The sequence below is a fragment of the Saccharomyces mikatae genome (genome assembly GCF_947241705.1).
Source record: "Saccharomyces mikatae IFO 1815 strain IFO1815 genome assembly, chromosome: 8".
NCBI lineage: Eukaryota > Fungi > Ascomycota > Saccharomycetes > Saccharomycetales > Saccharomycetaceae > Saccharomyces > Saccharomyces mikatae.
The window spans coordinates 84,742-101,539 of record NC_079263.1 but is presented as its reverse complement, the minus strand read 5'-3'; the positions used below and the strand labels follow the sequence as shown (position 1 = coordinate 101,539).

At 38.8% G+C, this 16,798-nt stretch overlaps 9 protein-coding genes across 9 annotated transcripts; 4 read left to right on the top strand and 5 right to left on the bottom strand.

Moving 5' to 3' along the window:
• Positions 1-447: 447 nt before the first annotated feature.
• QCR10 (ubiquinol--cytochrome-c reductase subunit 10) lies at positions 448-753 on the bottom strand (the record flags this gene model as incomplete). Its single annotated transcript, XM_056222844.1, has 1 exon — positions 448-753. The coding sequence occupies one exon, from the start codon at positions 751-753 to the stop codon at positions 448-450; it is 306 nt and encodes a 101-aa protein (XP_056082494.1).
• Positions 754-1,231: 478 nt separating this feature from the next.
• Positions 1,232-2,545, bottom strand: OSH7 (oxysterol-binding protein related protein OSH7; the record flags this gene model as incomplete). The annotated part of the gene is made up of 1 exon (XM_056222843.1): positions 1,232-2,545. The coding sequence occupies one exon, from the start codon at positions 2,543-2,545 to the stop codon at positions 1,232-1,234; it is 1,314 nt and encodes a 437-aa protein (XP_056082493.1).
• An 886-nt stretch (positions 2,546-3,431) lies between these two features.
• Positions 3,432-4,243, bottom strand: RPL14B (60S ribosomal protein eL14; the record flags this gene model as incomplete). Its single annotated transcript, XM_056222841.1, has 2 exons — positions 3,432-3,719; positions 4,115-4,243. The coding sequence occupies 2 exons, from the start codon at positions 4,241-4,243 to the stop codon at positions 3,432-3,434; spliced, it is 417 nt and encodes a 138-aa protein (XP_056082492.1).
• Positions 4,244-4,555: 312 nt separating this feature from the next.
• HSE1 (ESCRT-0 subunit protein HSE1) lies at positions 4,556-5,899 on the bottom strand (the record flags this gene model as incomplete). Its single annotated transcript, XM_056222840.1, has 1 exon — positions 4,556-5,899. One exon carries the CDS (start codon positions 5,897-5,899, stop codon positions 4,556-4,558), a length of 1,344 nt encoding a protein of 447 aa, XP_056082491.1.
• Positions 5,900-6,643: 744 nt separating this feature from the next.
• Positions 6,644-7,879, top strand: LAG1 (sphingosine N-acyltransferase LAG1; the record flags this gene model as incomplete). The annotated part of the gene is made up of 1 exon (XM_056222839.1): positions 6,644-7,879. One exon carries the CDS (start codon positions 6,644-6,646, stop codon positions 7,877-7,879), a length of 1,236 nt encoding a protein of 411 aa, XP_056082490.1.
• Positions 7,880-8,123: 244 nt separating this feature from the next.
• MRP4 (mitochondrial 37S ribosomal protein uS2m) lies at positions 8,124-9,311 on the bottom strand (the record flags this gene model as incomplete). Its single annotated transcript, XM_056222838.1, has 1 exon — positions 8,124-9,311. One exon carries the CDS (start codon positions 9,309-9,311, stop codon positions 8,124-8,126), a length of 1,188 nt encoding a protein of 395 aa, XP_056082489.1.
• A 342-nt stretch (positions 9,312-9,653) lies between these two features.
• Positions 9,654-10,106, top strand: SHU1 (Shu1p; the record flags this gene model as incomplete). Its single annotated transcript, XM_056222837.1, has 1 exon — positions 9,654-10,106. One exon carries the CDS (start codon positions 9,654-9,656, stop codon positions 10,104-10,106), a length of 453 nt encoding a protein of 150 aa, XP_056082488.1.
• Positions 10,107-10,507: 401 nt separating this feature from the next.
• Positions 10,508-13,327, top strand: STE20 (mitogen-activated protein kinase kinase kinase kinase STE20; the record flags this gene model as incomplete). The annotated part of the gene is made up of 1 exon (XM_056222836.1): positions 10,508-13,327. The coding sequence occupies one exon, from the start codon at positions 10,508-10,510 to the stop codon at positions 13,325-13,327; it is 2,820 nt and encodes a 939-aa protein (XP_056082487.1).
• An 808-nt stretch (positions 13,328-14,135) lies between these two features.
• Positions 14,136-15,977, top strand: SMKI08G0340 (uncharacterized protein; the record flags this gene model as incomplete). The annotated part of the gene is made up of 1 exon (XM_056222835.1): positions 14,136-15,977. One exon carries the CDS (start codon positions 14,136-14,138, stop codon positions 15,975-15,977), a length of 1,842 nt encoding a protein of 613 aa, XP_056082486.1.
• Between the last annotated feature and the right edge of the window lie 821 nt (positions 15,978-16,798).

Genomic DNA, 16,798 nt, shown 5'->3' with positions numbered 1-16,798 from the left:
AGATGCTCCATTAAAAAAGAAAAGCAACTGCTTGAAACGGCGTTAGCATTGGTAGATGCTAAAACACTCAAATTATCAAACTAGCGTATGACACAGGTTTACAAACATGAATCTGCATCGAGTCTTAATGCTACAGAATGATTCGACAGTGTAACTGCAAAGCTCAAATAGTATTACCTTAAAGGAAGAAAGAACTTGAAGTTTACTCTTCCCTATATCAATGTCTTTTAATCAATATTAGAAAAAGTATATATTTTGAAATGTTGCGAAGATCAACCACTTTTATTTAATTCTTGATCCGGGTTTTTTACAAATGTACATAGATAATAGAGAATATGCAAAAGTAATAATTATCCAAATGTGTTTTGCATTGATTCCTGTTCCCAAGCGATAGAAAAGAACAAGCATAAAACAGATAAACAAAATCCCTTGTTACGTCTGACAGTTTCAATTAGGCTTATCTTCTGGTGGAGTATGATCCTCCAATGTAGGTCCTAACAACGGAATCTTTTTGTATAAGGCATCTTGAAACTTGGGCCAACCTTCTGTGAACACAAATAAGCCAAACATGCTGGCTCCACCCCATAGCATCAAGTTTGGTGCGTATGCAGTTAAGCTTCTTAAAGAAAGTCTACCAAAATGTAGACCGGTTTTCGAAGAGAGATGAGATGTGTACTGTACCGTAAGTGTTAGTATATTATTCAGTCTTAACCTAGAAAACACTAGATAACATGATGAGTTACTTACTGCCATTGAAAAATAGTTTTAAGTCTGTGAGTTGTAATTATTGATATACTCGTCAATGTATGTATGACTTTGCTTTGAAGTTCACTTAAAAAGGTATGTATAGTAAGTGAAGTTCTCAAACCCTTATGTGATATATCTCTGTCCCCTTGATAAATAGCATGCATTGAAGCGGAGACAACGGGTGAAACCGGCTTTAGTTTTGATTGGATCAAAATCACGTGACACATAATACAAAGGAATCAAATGCTCTAATTCCAGACATACATACATACATATATATATATATATATATATATATATATATTCTTACTGTATTAATATTGCACTTCAGCACATTCCGCAATTATTAGACACATTGGCCAAGGTTGAAGAGACCTTGAACATTCTTAAAAATAGGAAGTGATATACGTAGATAGATCTATTCTACCTTATATTGAAATTGCATCATAGAAATGATATCAATATAGTTGCAAGAAGCAATATCCTAATTCTTTTGAATTTCGTGCTTCTTATAAGCTGGAATAGAGAATTTTTCTGTGAATGCCTGTCCTGGTAAAATCGGGGCAGTTTCTAAAATACTCCGAATCTGTTCCTCATGCTTGTCAATCCCCTCAGGGATGTGCTTGTAAATGTAGTAATCCAAACCCTCACCTGGTTCGGCCCTTTTAAATAGTTTTGGATGAAATTCCACACCATCCTCCGCCCTTTTTTTAGCTAATTCTCTCTGATGATTTTCTATCTGAAACTTTTCTTCCGTGGCAACCTCATGGTCGCGTACGGATAGCGCATCAGTAACTTTCTTCCAAAGTCTTCTAGATTCGTATTCTCCCTGCTCCTCTAATGGACGTACTTTAGGACTTAAAGGAGAATGCTGATGCGTGTTAAATAGGATAGTCTTTTTTGAAGCCTTTTCTCTCAAGTCTTTAATGTACATAATATCGTTCCATTTACCACTAATTTGATAGTACTCCTTACCATCACGATCCTTGATGGTGCCTTCAATAGCATCATAAGTCCCAGAAATAAAACCCTTAGTTTTAAACTCAATATCAACTTGATAGTTGGGGCCCGTAATGATCATATGATCCCCAAGTTCAATCCTCATCTTACCAAATAAAATCCCCCTTGCGTAGACATTTGGTTGGGACAAAGTATACTTCTCTGGTTTTCCATTCGCATCCATAATGTCAAGAAATTGTAATACAGTTAAACCTTCCATCATCGCAGCACTTGAATTCCCTAAAAATTTTGATTTTGGCACAACAACACCGTCGACTCTGATATTTGATTCCGGGATCATGTAAAAATAAGCAGATTCAGGAGGATGGTGACTAGTTTGTTCGGCAATATAAAACGCTTGTTGCTTGTTAGGTAAATCCCAATATGATGTAAAATGTTCTCCAAGAATTGGATTCAAAGGCTTCTTTACAGCCCTGGGCCCGATGTGCCAACCAGCTAGATACCATGCTACAACTTTGACAAATCTTTGTAACTCGTTTTTGTCGGAATGGGCTTCCAAAAGGACATCTGGGAATTGTAATTGATTAGTGATTCTCTCTAACATCGATTTTTTTTCTAAGATAAAAGTCGGTAGAGTGATTCTTGATAAATCACAGCCAGGCTTCAACTGGGATATAATGTTTAATAAAATGCTTTGCCCGGATTCATCATTTTCATCAATATCATCCGTGTCTGAACCATTAGACTTTAAGTTTGTACCACTAGATGCAACGCCGTTGATTGAACTATGGGAACTGTTTGTTAAAGAAGGGATATTCTTTAGTTTATTGAGTGCCATTCTTTGTTTTGAAACGTACTTCGTTATCAAAATAGTAGAAATAAATCCTTCTATTTGAACGTATCGTATCTCTTACTTTGTTGTTAATTTCTGAAAATTAGCTCCATCCTTTAATAATCAGGGTTTGCGAGGGCTCTCGGAAAAGTAATACGCACGAGCAAACCAAAACTTTTAACCAAGTACTTACAAAATTATCCAAGGATGAGTTAAACAATCGTACGTAGGCTACAATTCCTCCTTTTAATGAGTTGCAATATATTCATATGCATCGTAACTAGTTAAAAACACTTTTATGATGAAATAATTGCAGAGATTTGGAAATATACTAAAATCACATGACTAAAAAAACAAAAAAACATAAAATGGTTTACTTTTACAAACGTTTTGTTAATTTTTATAAAGTTTAAAGTACGCGTTACGTATGGTTTTGCTTTCCGAACAGTAAAAATTAATTCACTAAGCGAAAAAGTTTATGAATTGTGGTAATTTATATTTTAGTCGGCGAAGGCTTTATCGTATCGTCAAGCTTACATTTCTACGTAAAAATACAACGCTAACACACTGTTGCCGTTGTATATATGAGGTATTTTTTTCTGCTTAATTGAGAATTGTTTAGCTTGTTTGGCATACTTTGATACGAAAACTCTAATGTAACGCTAGAAACTGGAGAATTTAGATAAGTACCGATGACTTAGAGGATGATGAAAATTGCTCCATGTGCAATTTAAATTAGGATCAAGAATTGCGGGATGTGGCCAGAACACAATGAAATGAGATATGTTGTTTATATAAGTGGTTAAGATTATTATATATTAATATGCATTGACAGAACGCAGAGATTGCCTTCAGTACTTACCTATGGACTTTAGAATTACCATCTTTCCTTTTAAGCCTTAGCCAAAGCTTTTCTGACAGTGTATCTCTTTTGCTTTCTTAAAACCATAACTTGGAATCTTTCAAAGTCGGTCAAAGCAGCACGTCTTTCACGTTGAGCAATTTTCTTAGCCCAAGATGAAGAAGCCCATTTTTCACAGACACCAGCAGCAGCCCACTTCTTAGAAACGGTAGCAGTTCTAGCTCCTCTTGGTAAAGTGAATGTTAACGGAGTCAAGACAACTTGACCCAAGTTGATGGCTTGACGTGGAACGCCAGATTTTGGACCATCGATCAAAACCTATAATAATCAATAATGATCATTTCAAAATCATTACAAAAGTTGTTAGTAAAACGAAAATCTTTAAAATTATAAAAGAGAAAACTGTTTGAGCCTCGGAGAAGGATAACTGAACTATGTCGAAGGTACTTTCGCAAAGGTGGAACGATAATTCTTCAAAAACAAAGTTAATTGGCACCTAAATATGCAATTATAACACTTTAGTCTACTTCGTAGGATATTTGAAATCATCTTGGCATTTCCAGTTCACTGTGCATTTTCACATTCAATCAACAAAGACGCATTCATAATTCGGTCACGAATTAAAGTTAATGACGGGTGTCTTAACATAGAGTAATTCTATCCTCTTTTAATTCTCTTCTCATTTTGGCAGTAGGTTCACAGGTTCAACATACCTTTTTTTGGTCAATGATTTCGACGATAGCAGCCAATTTACCTGCGGATTGACCATTCTTGATCAAAACAACACGGCCAACTTCGACTAATCTCCAGTTGGAAGCTTTAACAATAGAATCAGTGGACATTTTTGGATGATTTAGGCGTTTCTTTCTTAGGTTTGGTTCAATCGCTTTACGCTTGTAAATGTTTATAGCTCTTTTCAATAGTAATTTAGGATGTTTGGATACCTTTTTTTTGAAAAATGTCAAAAGTTGAAATATAGATGAATGGTCGGCGAAAATTGAATTAAATGGCCAATATTTATTTATAGTGTGGTGTAAATTTAATAAAATGTATGGGCGGAAAAGGTCTTTTTCAAAAGGCATTAACGACCGGATCAGAACATTAAGTAAAGTCCTATAAATTGACGGTACGTAAGGCGCTATACAATTTAGAAGCTATTGCTCATAACCGGGTGGTGGTTGACTAACAACTGAGTATCCGACATCATAACCATACTGAGGATTATTCGTTCTACTATTTGCAGAATTTCCGATTGGTTGAGTAGAAGGATAAGATGCATAGTCCCGGTTTTGGAAACTTTGTCTCTGAGGTGGTATTAATGGAGTAGTATCAGCACTAGGTATTCCCGTATAAAGGGTGGGAACTGGGACTGGAGGTGCAATGTGATCATTAGCTGCACGATCCATTAGTTGATTATAAGTGTGTTCCGCGTTTGCTAGGACTTGACGCAAAGATATCATGTCTTCTTTTTCCTTAGCATATTTACCCAGCATTCTTGTAACTTGTGGTCTTAAGGGCGTCACAGAACCGTACATATCGCCAATACGGGGGTCTTGCAAAACTTCATTTGAATTTCCTGTTTTCGATGCGGCACTTAGGGATTTATGAAGTTGGTCTACAGTGGCTTTTTGAGTAAATACCATTGCTTCTTTAGTCCTTTCCTTTTCAATTTCCTCTTTCGATGGCTCGCTGATCGGTGTTACATAATTTAATGGGAATATACCCATTTTTCCTCGAAGTGCTCCCTTCCACCAGTCTCTATATACTTGTTCCAGTACTATGATGACATCACCCTTTCTAAAAGATAGCTCTTCAGATTCATTTGTAGCCAAATCATACAGGGCTCGCACTTTTTTCACGACTGTTTGCCTCGATGTTGTATGAGCAGAAGGCTGATTTCGTTGCTGTGGAAGAACTTCAAAACCTTCTTTTTCCTTTTCTTGTAGTTTTTTTTGCTTCTCATATTCGAACAGGGACATTTTTAGTGCCTTTTGTAATTCCTCATCATCCGAATTGTCAGCATGACTGCTCATATTATGCTTGTCCGGTACGTTAGGTTGTTCTACCAAGTATGGTGCTTTTCTCTTAATTTTGCCATACATATCTCCCATGGCGCGCAATGATGGGTCATCCTTAAATGAGTCAGAAAGCTGCCTGACAACATCAGCGACTGCCTTCTTTAGAGTAATATGCACTGAATCATTATCGATAAGGCCATATAGCAATGATGTGAAATGTTTTGAACTGATTTCCTGTCTTAAACGAGAACCACAGTTTTCTGCCAAAGATACAGTTAAAGAGAGCGCTCTTAATATCACATTAGCATCTTGTTGTTCCAACCTCTTCTCTATGAGGACCATTACCTCTTGCCCATTATCTTCGGGGTCTTCCTTTACCAAATCGCACACATCTAAAATGTACTGCCAGTTGTCACTTCGCAACTTAGGATCTGTCGCCCTTAACACGGCATTTCTTATTGCTATTGCAGATGTTGGCATCTTCGTCACAAATTTATTTAGATTTATTTAGATTTATTTTTGCGTTTTGACTCTGTGAAGCCCCTGTAACTAGTTGTAAAACCTCGTCATCACTTCATTCATGCGATTATGTTTCTTCATCTGATCACTATAAACGGAGCATATGAGGTTTACGACTGGAGGAATGTATATAATTACGTGCAACTGTTTCTGAAATTCTGCGACAGTAATTTAAGTAAGCTCTATTTATTTACCAAGTCTGAGTGAATATTCTGTAATTGTGAATGTCACCAGCCTAGATGTCTCCCAATACACCGGGTAAAGGGTCTTTTTCTTTTACAGATACACAGAGGAGATATGCTCAGCGAAAATGATAATAGTTCAAAACGAGTGCTGCGAGAGCGGTACCAGAAAAAGACGTATACTCTTATAGCAACATCTAGCTCCCCATTCTTACCGAAAAGTCGTTTCCCTTTAAAGAAACTTTGTGACCGAGCAGCCTAGGGGTAGTGAAAAGCGATGAAAAACCTGTTTTTTGTTTTCTAACAGAAAGTTGTAAATTGCAGCATCGACATTATACGCGCTATCACCTGGCAAAGTGAGGAAACTCCGGCTCTGCAAGAAGTAAGTCAAAACATTTCAGAAAAGAAGGGCTGATAAGATCCTCTCAATTTAGTCTGACTCATTGTAATTAAGGGTGGCAAAGTATATTAAAAAGTTTTGAAAGTGGATTCCAGAAAGTAAACAAATTGAAGCGGTAAAAATATGGCATCAGCTTCGGATAAGTCTATTGATAGGTTAGTTGTCAATGCAAGAACAAGAAGACGAAACTCATCTGTGGGGAAAATTGATTTAGGTGATACTGTTCCCGGGTTTGCAGCCATGCCTGAAAGCGCTGCATCTAAGAATGAGGCCAAAAAGAGAATGCAAGCGTTAACTGGGGACTCTAAGAAGGATAGTGACCTGTTATGGAAGGTTTGGTTTTCTTATAGAGAAATGAACTATCGTCATAGCTGGTTAACACCGTTCTTCATACTTGTGTCCGTGTATAGTGCGTATTTTTCATCTGGGAACAGAACAGAATCCAACCCACTGCATATGTTTGTAGCCATATCGTATCAGGTTGACAGCACAGACTCTTATGGGAAGGGTATTAAAGATTTAAGTTTTGTATTTTTTTACATGATTTTTTTTACATTCTTACGTGAGTTTTTGATGGATGTTGTGATTCGACCATTTACCGTTTACTTAAATGTTACTTCCGAGCATCGTCAGAAGCGTATGCTGGAACAAATGTATGCTATATTTTATTGCGGTATCTCAGGACCGTTTGGTCTTTATATTATGTACCATAGCGATTTGTGGTTGTTCAAGACAAAACCAATGTACAGAACTTATCCTGATATAACCAATCCATTCTTGTTTAAGATATTCTACTTAGGTCAAGCAGCATTTTGGGCCCAACAAGCTTGTGTTCTTGTTTTGCAGTTAGAAAAGCCGAGAAAGGATTATAAGGAATTAGTTTTTCATCACATTGTGACGTTACTATTGATTTGGTCCTCATATGTTTTCCATTTCACCAAGATGGGGTTAGCCATTTATATCACCATGGATATGTCCGATTTTTTCCTTTCTTTGTCCAAGACATTGAACTACCTGAATTCCGTACTGACACCGTTTGTTTTTGGCTTGTTTGTGTTTTTTTGGATTTATCTACGCCATATTGTTAATATCAGAATATTATGGTCTGTATTGACGGAGTTCCGTCATGAAGGAAATTATGTGCTGAATTTTGCTACACAACAGTACAAATGTTGGATTTCTTTGCCAATTGTATTTGTGTTGATTGCAGCTTTGCAATTGGTTAACTTGTATTGGTTGTTTTTGATTCTTAGAATCTTGTATAGATTGGTATGGCAAGGTATTCAAAAAGACGAAAGAAGTGATAGTGATTCCGATGAGAGCGCTGAAAATGAAGAACTAAAGGAAAAATGTGAGTAAAAATGTTTCTCAAGTAGAACATCGTGTCATTACTTCACTTTTCTCCCCCTTGTCAAAACCCAAGTAATATAATATTTTCATATATTATTGTGTATAAGAAGTGCAAATCTAAATAAAAAGGAAAAAATTACTGTTAAAAAAATGCGTTCTTCAACTTCTTCGAGGGGATTATATATAAGTTTAAGGATATATGGGCATATGTACAAGTTTACGATAATAAGTCAAAAGGTACAAAGAAATGTTACTATTTCCTGGTGTTTCTAGCTAAACGATTTTGTAAACCTCTTTGGCCAGCTCTCGCCAAAACTCCCAGTAAAAAGTTGACAGATCTCAACGAGTCATCATTACCTGGAATAGGGTAGGTAATCAAAGAAGGTTCGGAGTCAGTATCGATAATTGCAATAGTCGGAACTCTTGATTTGATAGCTTCTAACAAGGCGTTCCTGTTTTCGGTAGGGTTCAACACGACTAATAAGTCTGGCTTAACTTGTTTCGAAGTTTCGTTCGGTGACAGCGGTCTTTGCGTGGGATTATCATGAGAATCGATTTCATGCTTTTCCCAAATACCAGAAATTTCGGTAGAGTTCGTCAAAGTGCCCGGGATCCATCTTGTAGAGACATAATAGCCATGTGTCTTTTTGGCAGCCTCTTCTAGTCCCCTCTTCTGGCCTTGTCTTGTGCCCAAGAACAAAATAATGCCGCCGGACTCCGAGACGCCCTCCACTACCTTGGCGGCTCTTTTCAAATGAGACAAAGTTTGGTTCAAATCTATTATGTGAATACCTTTGTATTCACCGTATATGTAAGATTGCGTGGAAGACCTCCAAAGTGAGGTGGATTGGCCCAAGTGTACACCGGCAGACATTAAATTTTCAATAGTAATGTTTTCAGGGAGGGGCGGATAGAAAATGTCCTTATGAGGATAGTAAACCTTCGAAATGTTTGCACCTAATTTAGCCGTATGCATGGAATGGCTCAGCTGACGCAAGAACAGCTCTTGAGAAGAATATGGTTTGTCATTGGCAGAAGGTATAAGATTGGGGTAAGGCCTGCCTGGAGTGGCTGCTGTCACACTCGTTGTCGAAGATTGTCCAACTAGTGTCTTATTGTCGAACAACTTGTTCAACTGGGCGTAATTTTTGAACAGACTGTTCAACTCAGTCTCCAGTAGCTGTTCTTTAGCGGACAGCTTGCCTTCCCCTAATGACTTTTTCAACTCGGGCAATATTTCATCTTCAGGAATTTGAGATAGAGATTTCAATTCTGCTCTAATTTCGTCGTACAAAAGCTTCTGTTGCAGCAGTATTACTTCATCATTATTGCTAGAGTTGTCGGCTGCACCAGATGAAGAGGACTGGAATCTTTTAGATAGGCAAGAGTTCCTTAATGAGAAAAGACGTCTGAAGTTCCTTGCACAAACGTGTCTCTGCATGACGAAAGAATCGTTTCTCACTTTCTGTTTTTCAAATCCCCTGTTGTCGTGTCGCTGTTATCAGGGTCCTTAAGGGTAATGTGCACTTGCTAGATCTGATAATTATTGAACTACCAAGAGAAACCAGAGGCATACATATACAAAATTTCAGCTTTCGGGCACTTACCGCACTGATTTTTTTCTTAAGTTCTTTTTTAACCCGGCGCGGCTTCTGATACCGAGAATAACAAGAACAAAGTAAGTGGTAAGTATGTATACATGTGGATGTACATCTAAGTGAGCAAGCGGGGAGTATTCTACTGTTATAGAATCTGTGGCAGAAACAGGGTAAACAAAAAGAGAATGCAATTTGAAGAGCGGTTACAGCAGTTAGTAGAAAACGATCAGAGCACGGGGCAGCCAGACTCAAACGTGCTGGTAATAGTCCTCGGGGATGCTGCTAGAAAGTACGTAGAACTAGGAGCGCTGCGTGAACACGTGACCGTGAAGACTGTTGGCGGTCACGTGGCAAGCCGCGAGCGGGTAGCCGTAGTATTCCTGGGCCGGGTAAAGTATTTATATATGTATCTCACCCGGATGCAAGCGCAGTCACGTGCTCCACAATACTCACAAATACTCGTCTACGGATTGTGGGACCTCACCGCAACGCAAGATGGCCCGCAACAATTGCGGCTACTCAGCCTTGTGCTACGCCAGTGTCTCAGTTTGCCATCTAAGGTTGAGTTCTATCCGGAACCGCCCTTCAATAGTGTGGCTGCGCGATTACTGCGATACTGGGAACACATTATCAAATAGTTGTACTGTGTCACGTGCGAGATCGTAGTATACGAAGAAGACAAAAAAGAAACGGTATTGTTTTTCTCCATTCTCTTTTCGACTAAAAAATTTTCGCCTGTGGCCCCGAACTTCGGTCAAGAGAGGGAATTTGAACGTCTACCGCTTTTGACAGCTGAAAAATTTAGAGGTCACCTGGCCAGAGAGGAAAAATACGAAACCAAAAAGAGGCATCCAGTAATTCGCATTAGCAACGCATGCACACATAGATACTCACATACATAAAAACCTAATCACTTAGTTTCTTACGAAGATAGGAACGTACGTACAATCAGAACGAGGTAGCAAACAAGTCAAATCGGTTCCCTTCACTGGCCCTCACCCTAACCCATATCGTACAAAACCCTCGAGTATTAAAAGAAATGAACGATGAACTATCTTCTGTAGCGGCATTACCAGACAAGGACAATCTTGATAATGGTAGTAGCAATATTGATAAAAGGGCAGCGGGCAACGATAGTGACGGCGACGGCGACGACGACGGACTACGATTACCCAGGACCACAGGCACTTTGAACGTCAATGCCTTACAGAAAGATACTAATGTTGCTCATGAAGCTGGAGAATATAAATCAATGGATCCTGCTAGAAACCTGGACACAAACAATAATGACGAGAATAATGTCGTCTCGCTGGATGATCCTATTCAGTTTACTCGCGTATCTTCCTCCTCCGTCATCAGTGGAATGTCTTCCTCTACGAGTGCACATTCTGATAAGAACGAAGCCAAAACTCCGGAACAAGTCACTCCAAATATAAATACCAATAATATGACTTCAAACAATTCCGCTGACAACACTTTTTCCACGATAAATGCGTCCGAGTCGGATCACCAGTTTAATGACACTTTATTGTCGAAGCTGTCGTTGACAGATTCCACAGAGACTATAGAAAATAATACTACCGCGAAGCATCAACAGCCGATTGGATCTTCCACCGTGAATTCGAATAAAAGCTCAATTGATATACGAAGAGCGACACCAGTGTCCACACCCGTCATCTCTAAACCGTCAATGATGGCTACTCCAAGACAAATCAGTTCAGCGTCTCATTCACTTTCGAACCCTAAGCATAAGCAACACAAACCGAAGGTCAAGCCGCCCAAAGCTGAACCGAAAAGTAAACCACTTTCTGTAAAGAAGGGCTTCCCATCGAAAAACCCATTAAAAAATTCCTCTCCACCTAAAAAGCAAACCGAGAAACCGTATTATTCTTCCTCTACGAAAAAAAGAAAAAGCGGTTCAAGCAGTGGTACCCTAAGAATGAAAGACGTCTTTTCATCCTTTGTGCAAAATATAAAGAGGAACTCTCAGGATGATAAAAGGGCCTCATCTTCATCTAACAACTCTTCCTCGTCGTCTACGACTACCGCTCTGAGAATATCTACACCATACAATGCCAAGCATATACATCATGTAGGCGTAGACTCCAAGACAGGTGAATATACAGGATTGCCAGAGGAATGGGAAAAACTGTTGACTTCCAGTGGTATTTCCAAAAGAGAACAACAGCAAAACATGCAAGCGGTTATGGATATTGTCAAATTCTATCAGGATGTCACGGAAACGAACGGTGAAGATAAAATGTTCAAGACTTTCAACACGACTACAGGGTTGCCGGGAACCCCTCGCGTTTCAACACCACCTTCCAACTCCTTCAACAAATTTCCTCTGTCGACCACTGATTCATACAATCACAGTTCTAGAACCGGTACACCAATGTCTAATCACGTTATGTCTCCGAGCTTGAATACAGATTCCAGCTCATCAAACGCAAAATTCATACCAAGTAGACCAGCTCCCAAACCTCCATCTTCTGCCTCCACTTCAGCTCCAATTATAAAATCGCCTGGCATGAATCCGCCTTCCTCCAATGCCTCACCCTTGAGATATGTGCCTACAACTCCCAGCAGAACTAGCACAAATGGATCCTCAATATCAAGAAATGCCACTCTCAAAAGAGAGGAGCAGCCACTGCCACCAATACCTCCAACTAAATCCAAAACATCTCCAATCATTTCGACACCTCTCACGCCACAGCAAGTTCCGCAATCACCAAAGGCATCGACACAGGAGCCGGTAACGACACCTACTGCCAAACCGGTTCAAGCAAGAAGCTTGTCCAAAGAATTAAATGAGAAGAAGAGAGAGGAAAGGGAAAGACGTAAGAAGCAATTATACGCAAAATTGAACGAAATTTGCTCTGAGGGTGACCCAAGTATAAAGTACGCAAACTTAGTGAAAATCGGCCAAGGTGCTTCAGGTGGTGTTTACACTGCTTATGAAATAGGTACAAATGTCTCGGTGGCCATTAAGCAAATGAACCTGGAAAAGCAACCTAAGAAGGAGCTGATCATTAATGAAATTCTGGTCATGAAGGGCAGCAGGCATCCTAATATTGTTAATTTCATCGATTCCTATGTCCTAAAGGGCGATCTTTGGGTCATTATGGAATACATGGAAGGTGGCTCCTTGACTGACGTGGTTACTCATTGTATTCTGACAGAGGGCCAAATTGGTGCCGTTTGTAGAGAAACTTTGAGTGGGTTGAAGTTTTTACATTCGAAAGGTGTTCTACATAGAGATATCAAATCCGATAACATCTTATTATCCATGGAAGGTGACATTAAATTAACAGATTTCGGTTTTTGTGCTCAAATCAATGAATTGAATTTGAAAAGAACTACTATGGTGGGAACGCCTTATTGGATGGCACCTGAGGTAGTCTCTAGAAAAGAATATGGTCCAAAAGTGGATATATGGTCATTAGGTATTATGATCATTGAAATGATTGAAGGTGAGCCTCCATATTTAAATGAAACTCCGTTAAGAGCGCTGTATCTGATTGCTACAAATGGTACTCCCAAACTAAAGGAGCCCGAGAATCTATCGTCAAGCCTGAAGAAATTCCTTGACTGGTGCTTATGTGTGGAACCCGAAGAAAGAGCAAGCGCTACAGAGTTACTCCATGACGAATATATCACGGAAATAGCTGAAGCCAACTCCTCATTGGCGCCGCTAGTCAAATTGGCAAGATTAAAAAAATTAGCAGAAAACATGGATGCTGATGAAGATAATGACGACGATAATGACAACGAGCATAATAATAAGACAAATGACTGTGACGACAATAACGATAACAAAGAAACTGTAAATGTAACTGTAACTGAAAATGATAAATAAAAATAAATTCAATGAGCAAGATACATCTTATTATCGATAAAGTTTATACACAGTTGGTGACTGGCATATGATTTCTTCTTATATATCTTATTGTGTATATTTGGACATTTTATAATATATCCAACCCTAATTTACAACCTTTTGGCACAATCTAAATAATCTAGCATATAATCCCAAACGCACTTCACATCTATCACGCTGACCTGATGCTTCTTTCCAGCCACCTCATCTAATAGTTAATTGATATGCGAGGCACTTTTCAACGCGGAAGAAGGCAAAAAAAGGGGAAAAATACCAATAGGATCGTCATCACAACTCTCTTGGCGACTAGCTTAGCGGGACGATTAATTAAAAAGGCCCTATAATAGGGACCAAGTATAACGTGAGTGTCGCCTTATGTTTTATTAGAGTAAGATAGTTGCTGTTGTATTGAATTCCCTATACCTGTTTTTAATTGTGCTTTGATTTTTCTCGTTATGTGTGGTGCCATTGGGAACGGAAATATCTCAATTAGGAAAAAGCCGACAGACTAATCACGTTTGACCAAACCTTATTATTCTACGAATTAGAGGAAAAGGAGGAAACAAAAAATACAATTCAAATGTGAGATAGTTTATCATTTATCTCGTAAGACCATTCGTTTACTTCTTGTTAACGCGTATGGACGAGACGCGTATTTGATATCTTGTTTACTCTCATCGCTTGGATACCCTTAAATACACCACCATATTCTGTATTTAGTGGACGGTTAGAAAAAAGTTTCAACATACTGACAAAAGGACAATACTAAAAGCATCAGAGAAAAAGAATGGTGGACGATTCAAGCTATCTTACGCCACACGAAACTGCACTGGCGGTAGTAGCCACCGCTATGAAAAAAGCAAGACTGCAACTAGATACGTTGGTAATAAACTCCTTACTTGGTGGTATTCTGTTTAGCAGTGGTTCCTTCTTATTGGTAGCGATACAATCAGATGATCCTGACATGGTCGCGCAAAATCCAGGTATTATAAACCTTATAACTGGTGTTACCTTTGCCATAGGTCTATTTTATGTGGTAATAATGGGTGCTGACCTTTTCAACTCTAATATTTTATTTTTTTCTGTTGGGGCTATGAGAGGAGCAGTGACTATATATGATTTAATTGTTTCATGGTTTGTTAGTTGGATTGGTAACATTGCCGGTTCACTTTTCGTTTCATACCTTTTCGGTCATCTTTCAGGTATTGGTTCTCAGGAGCTTTGGATAAAGGGCTCGAGGAAAATCATTGAACAAAAGGCTTCATATTCATTCATACAGACCTTCTTGAAGGGGATAGCTGGTAATTTCTTTGTTTGTTTGGCTATCTACCTTCAACTAATGGCAAAACCTATTCATGTTAAGTTCATCATAATGTCATTCCCCATCATTACTTTTGTGGGTATAGGTTTCACTCATGTGGTCGCTGATATGTCGGCATCCTTTATTGCCATGCTTAACGGCGCCAATGTTTCTGTGGGCAAGTATATTTGGAAACTGCTTATTCCTGCTTCTTTAGGTAACATCGTTGGGGGCGTCTTCTTTAGTGCTGTTGTTCCCTTTTACTTACATTTGGTGGTTGTGGAACGCGATCGGAAGAGATTATCGTTACCAGCATATGAGGCAAGAGATGAACAACCAGAACTAAATATGGATTCAAGAGTCGTCAGGGTACCAAAACATGAGTTAGAGGAAGATGCCGAAAATGACATTAGTGATGGTGATTCAACCGAAACTGGTGGTGACCTTGAAGATCTGAAAGAGAAGGATCCTGCAGGCATATATAATATGACAAATGATAGTTCAAGTTACTTAACTGGGAGAAGTCTAAACTCCCTACTATCGTCACCTTCATCAGTCGTAACTTCGGATAATGCTACCATGGAATCGGATATAGGGGAACCCGTCCCATTCACACCTAAAACTAACCCCATAAGAGGATCTTCACATTTAAGGTTACCTTATAACCGCTCAACAAAGTCCATTAACAATCGACATTTTAATAAGCGCCACAGTTTAAGATCACCGCCTGGTGTCTTCCCTGTAAGGGGAATGGGCGAGCCACTAGAGAGAGAGAAGACCATTGAAGATGCAACTTACGACCCTAAGAATAATGAACTCTTTTTAAGGAAAGCTGAAACGCATAACTCTTCACTGGCAAAAAATGAGAGAAAAGAGGATGATAACCTGCTAAGGTTAGTGAAAACTGAAGAAGATCGCGAGCAAAAAGAGTATCAAGAAAATGGGGGTTACAATATCTTGGAAAATAAGCCAGGTGCCAAGCTAGAAAAGATAATTACTCATCTTGCCGAAAGTGTACCTTCTAGGGAAGTGACTCCTCCAGTGTTACCTAGAACAACACAAGATACTTTTCCTCATAACGCTACAGCCTCCTCTCCAGAGTACGCAGACGATGTTCATTCTCTACGTAGAGCAAACAGTACCACATTAGGTGGATTGTTTAGAGCTGTTTCAAGAGAGTTCCATTCCAGCAAAGACGCAGAGAGTCCAGATGACTTACTCAAAAAAATGGCCGCCGTTGGCATAAACCGCAAGGCAAGAATTACAGCAAACAATGTTGCCGGAATTGTTAACCTGAACGAAGAGGACCTGGATGGATCCGCAAGGTGAGCTCAAAACTCTCGCAATTGTCAAACCTCTTAGTTTTGATCAAGGTGGCCAAAGGCGCTACGATATCAACGATACAAAAACAAATTCGTTAAGTATTTTAGGCATATGTCAATAGTGACTCATGCGTCTGCATTTCAATTTTTTTACTTTTATAGAATTTAATATACCTCCTGCATCGTAAAGGTACATTCTAGTTTCTAAGTGCTATTCTTTCCTTTGACTGTGTGTTGCTAATTTTTGGCTCTATAGGTTCAAACGGTAAGTGCGGAAGGCCGAAATGCTATGTATTTCCTTCCTAAGATGTGTGGCATCGGAATACATAATCCTTCCTTAACCCAATCCTTCTTTTGATTCCCTATTCTTTTAAATTATATCATTTGATAAGTAATATTCTAAACGACTAGTCTCTTACACAAGTAGACCCTAATCAACTTTAAAAAAAAAAAAAAATCAGCAAAGACAACAGAAGAACCTCATATCTGACAATAAATTATCAAGAGTATCCTGGTCTTGACTTTACTGTGTTTACGACAGGGAGTTAACTTAATCGGCTCATTATTTGATAGAGACAACAATACTATTAGATATGTTGAATGTACCAGAAGTTCCCTTAGAAATGCGGGAATCCACAAGGGGGAATAAATATTCCCACGTAATATTATAGTTATTTCTTCTTCGACTTCATAAGTTGTCATTCATTGTCATACTATGTCATCGCTTCTTACTGGTTAACTTCCATTTAATCGATGATGGCTTAAATATGATTCTACTCGCCTAAATTTACCTCACCATATATAAGAAATGGGTGAATTTTGAGATAA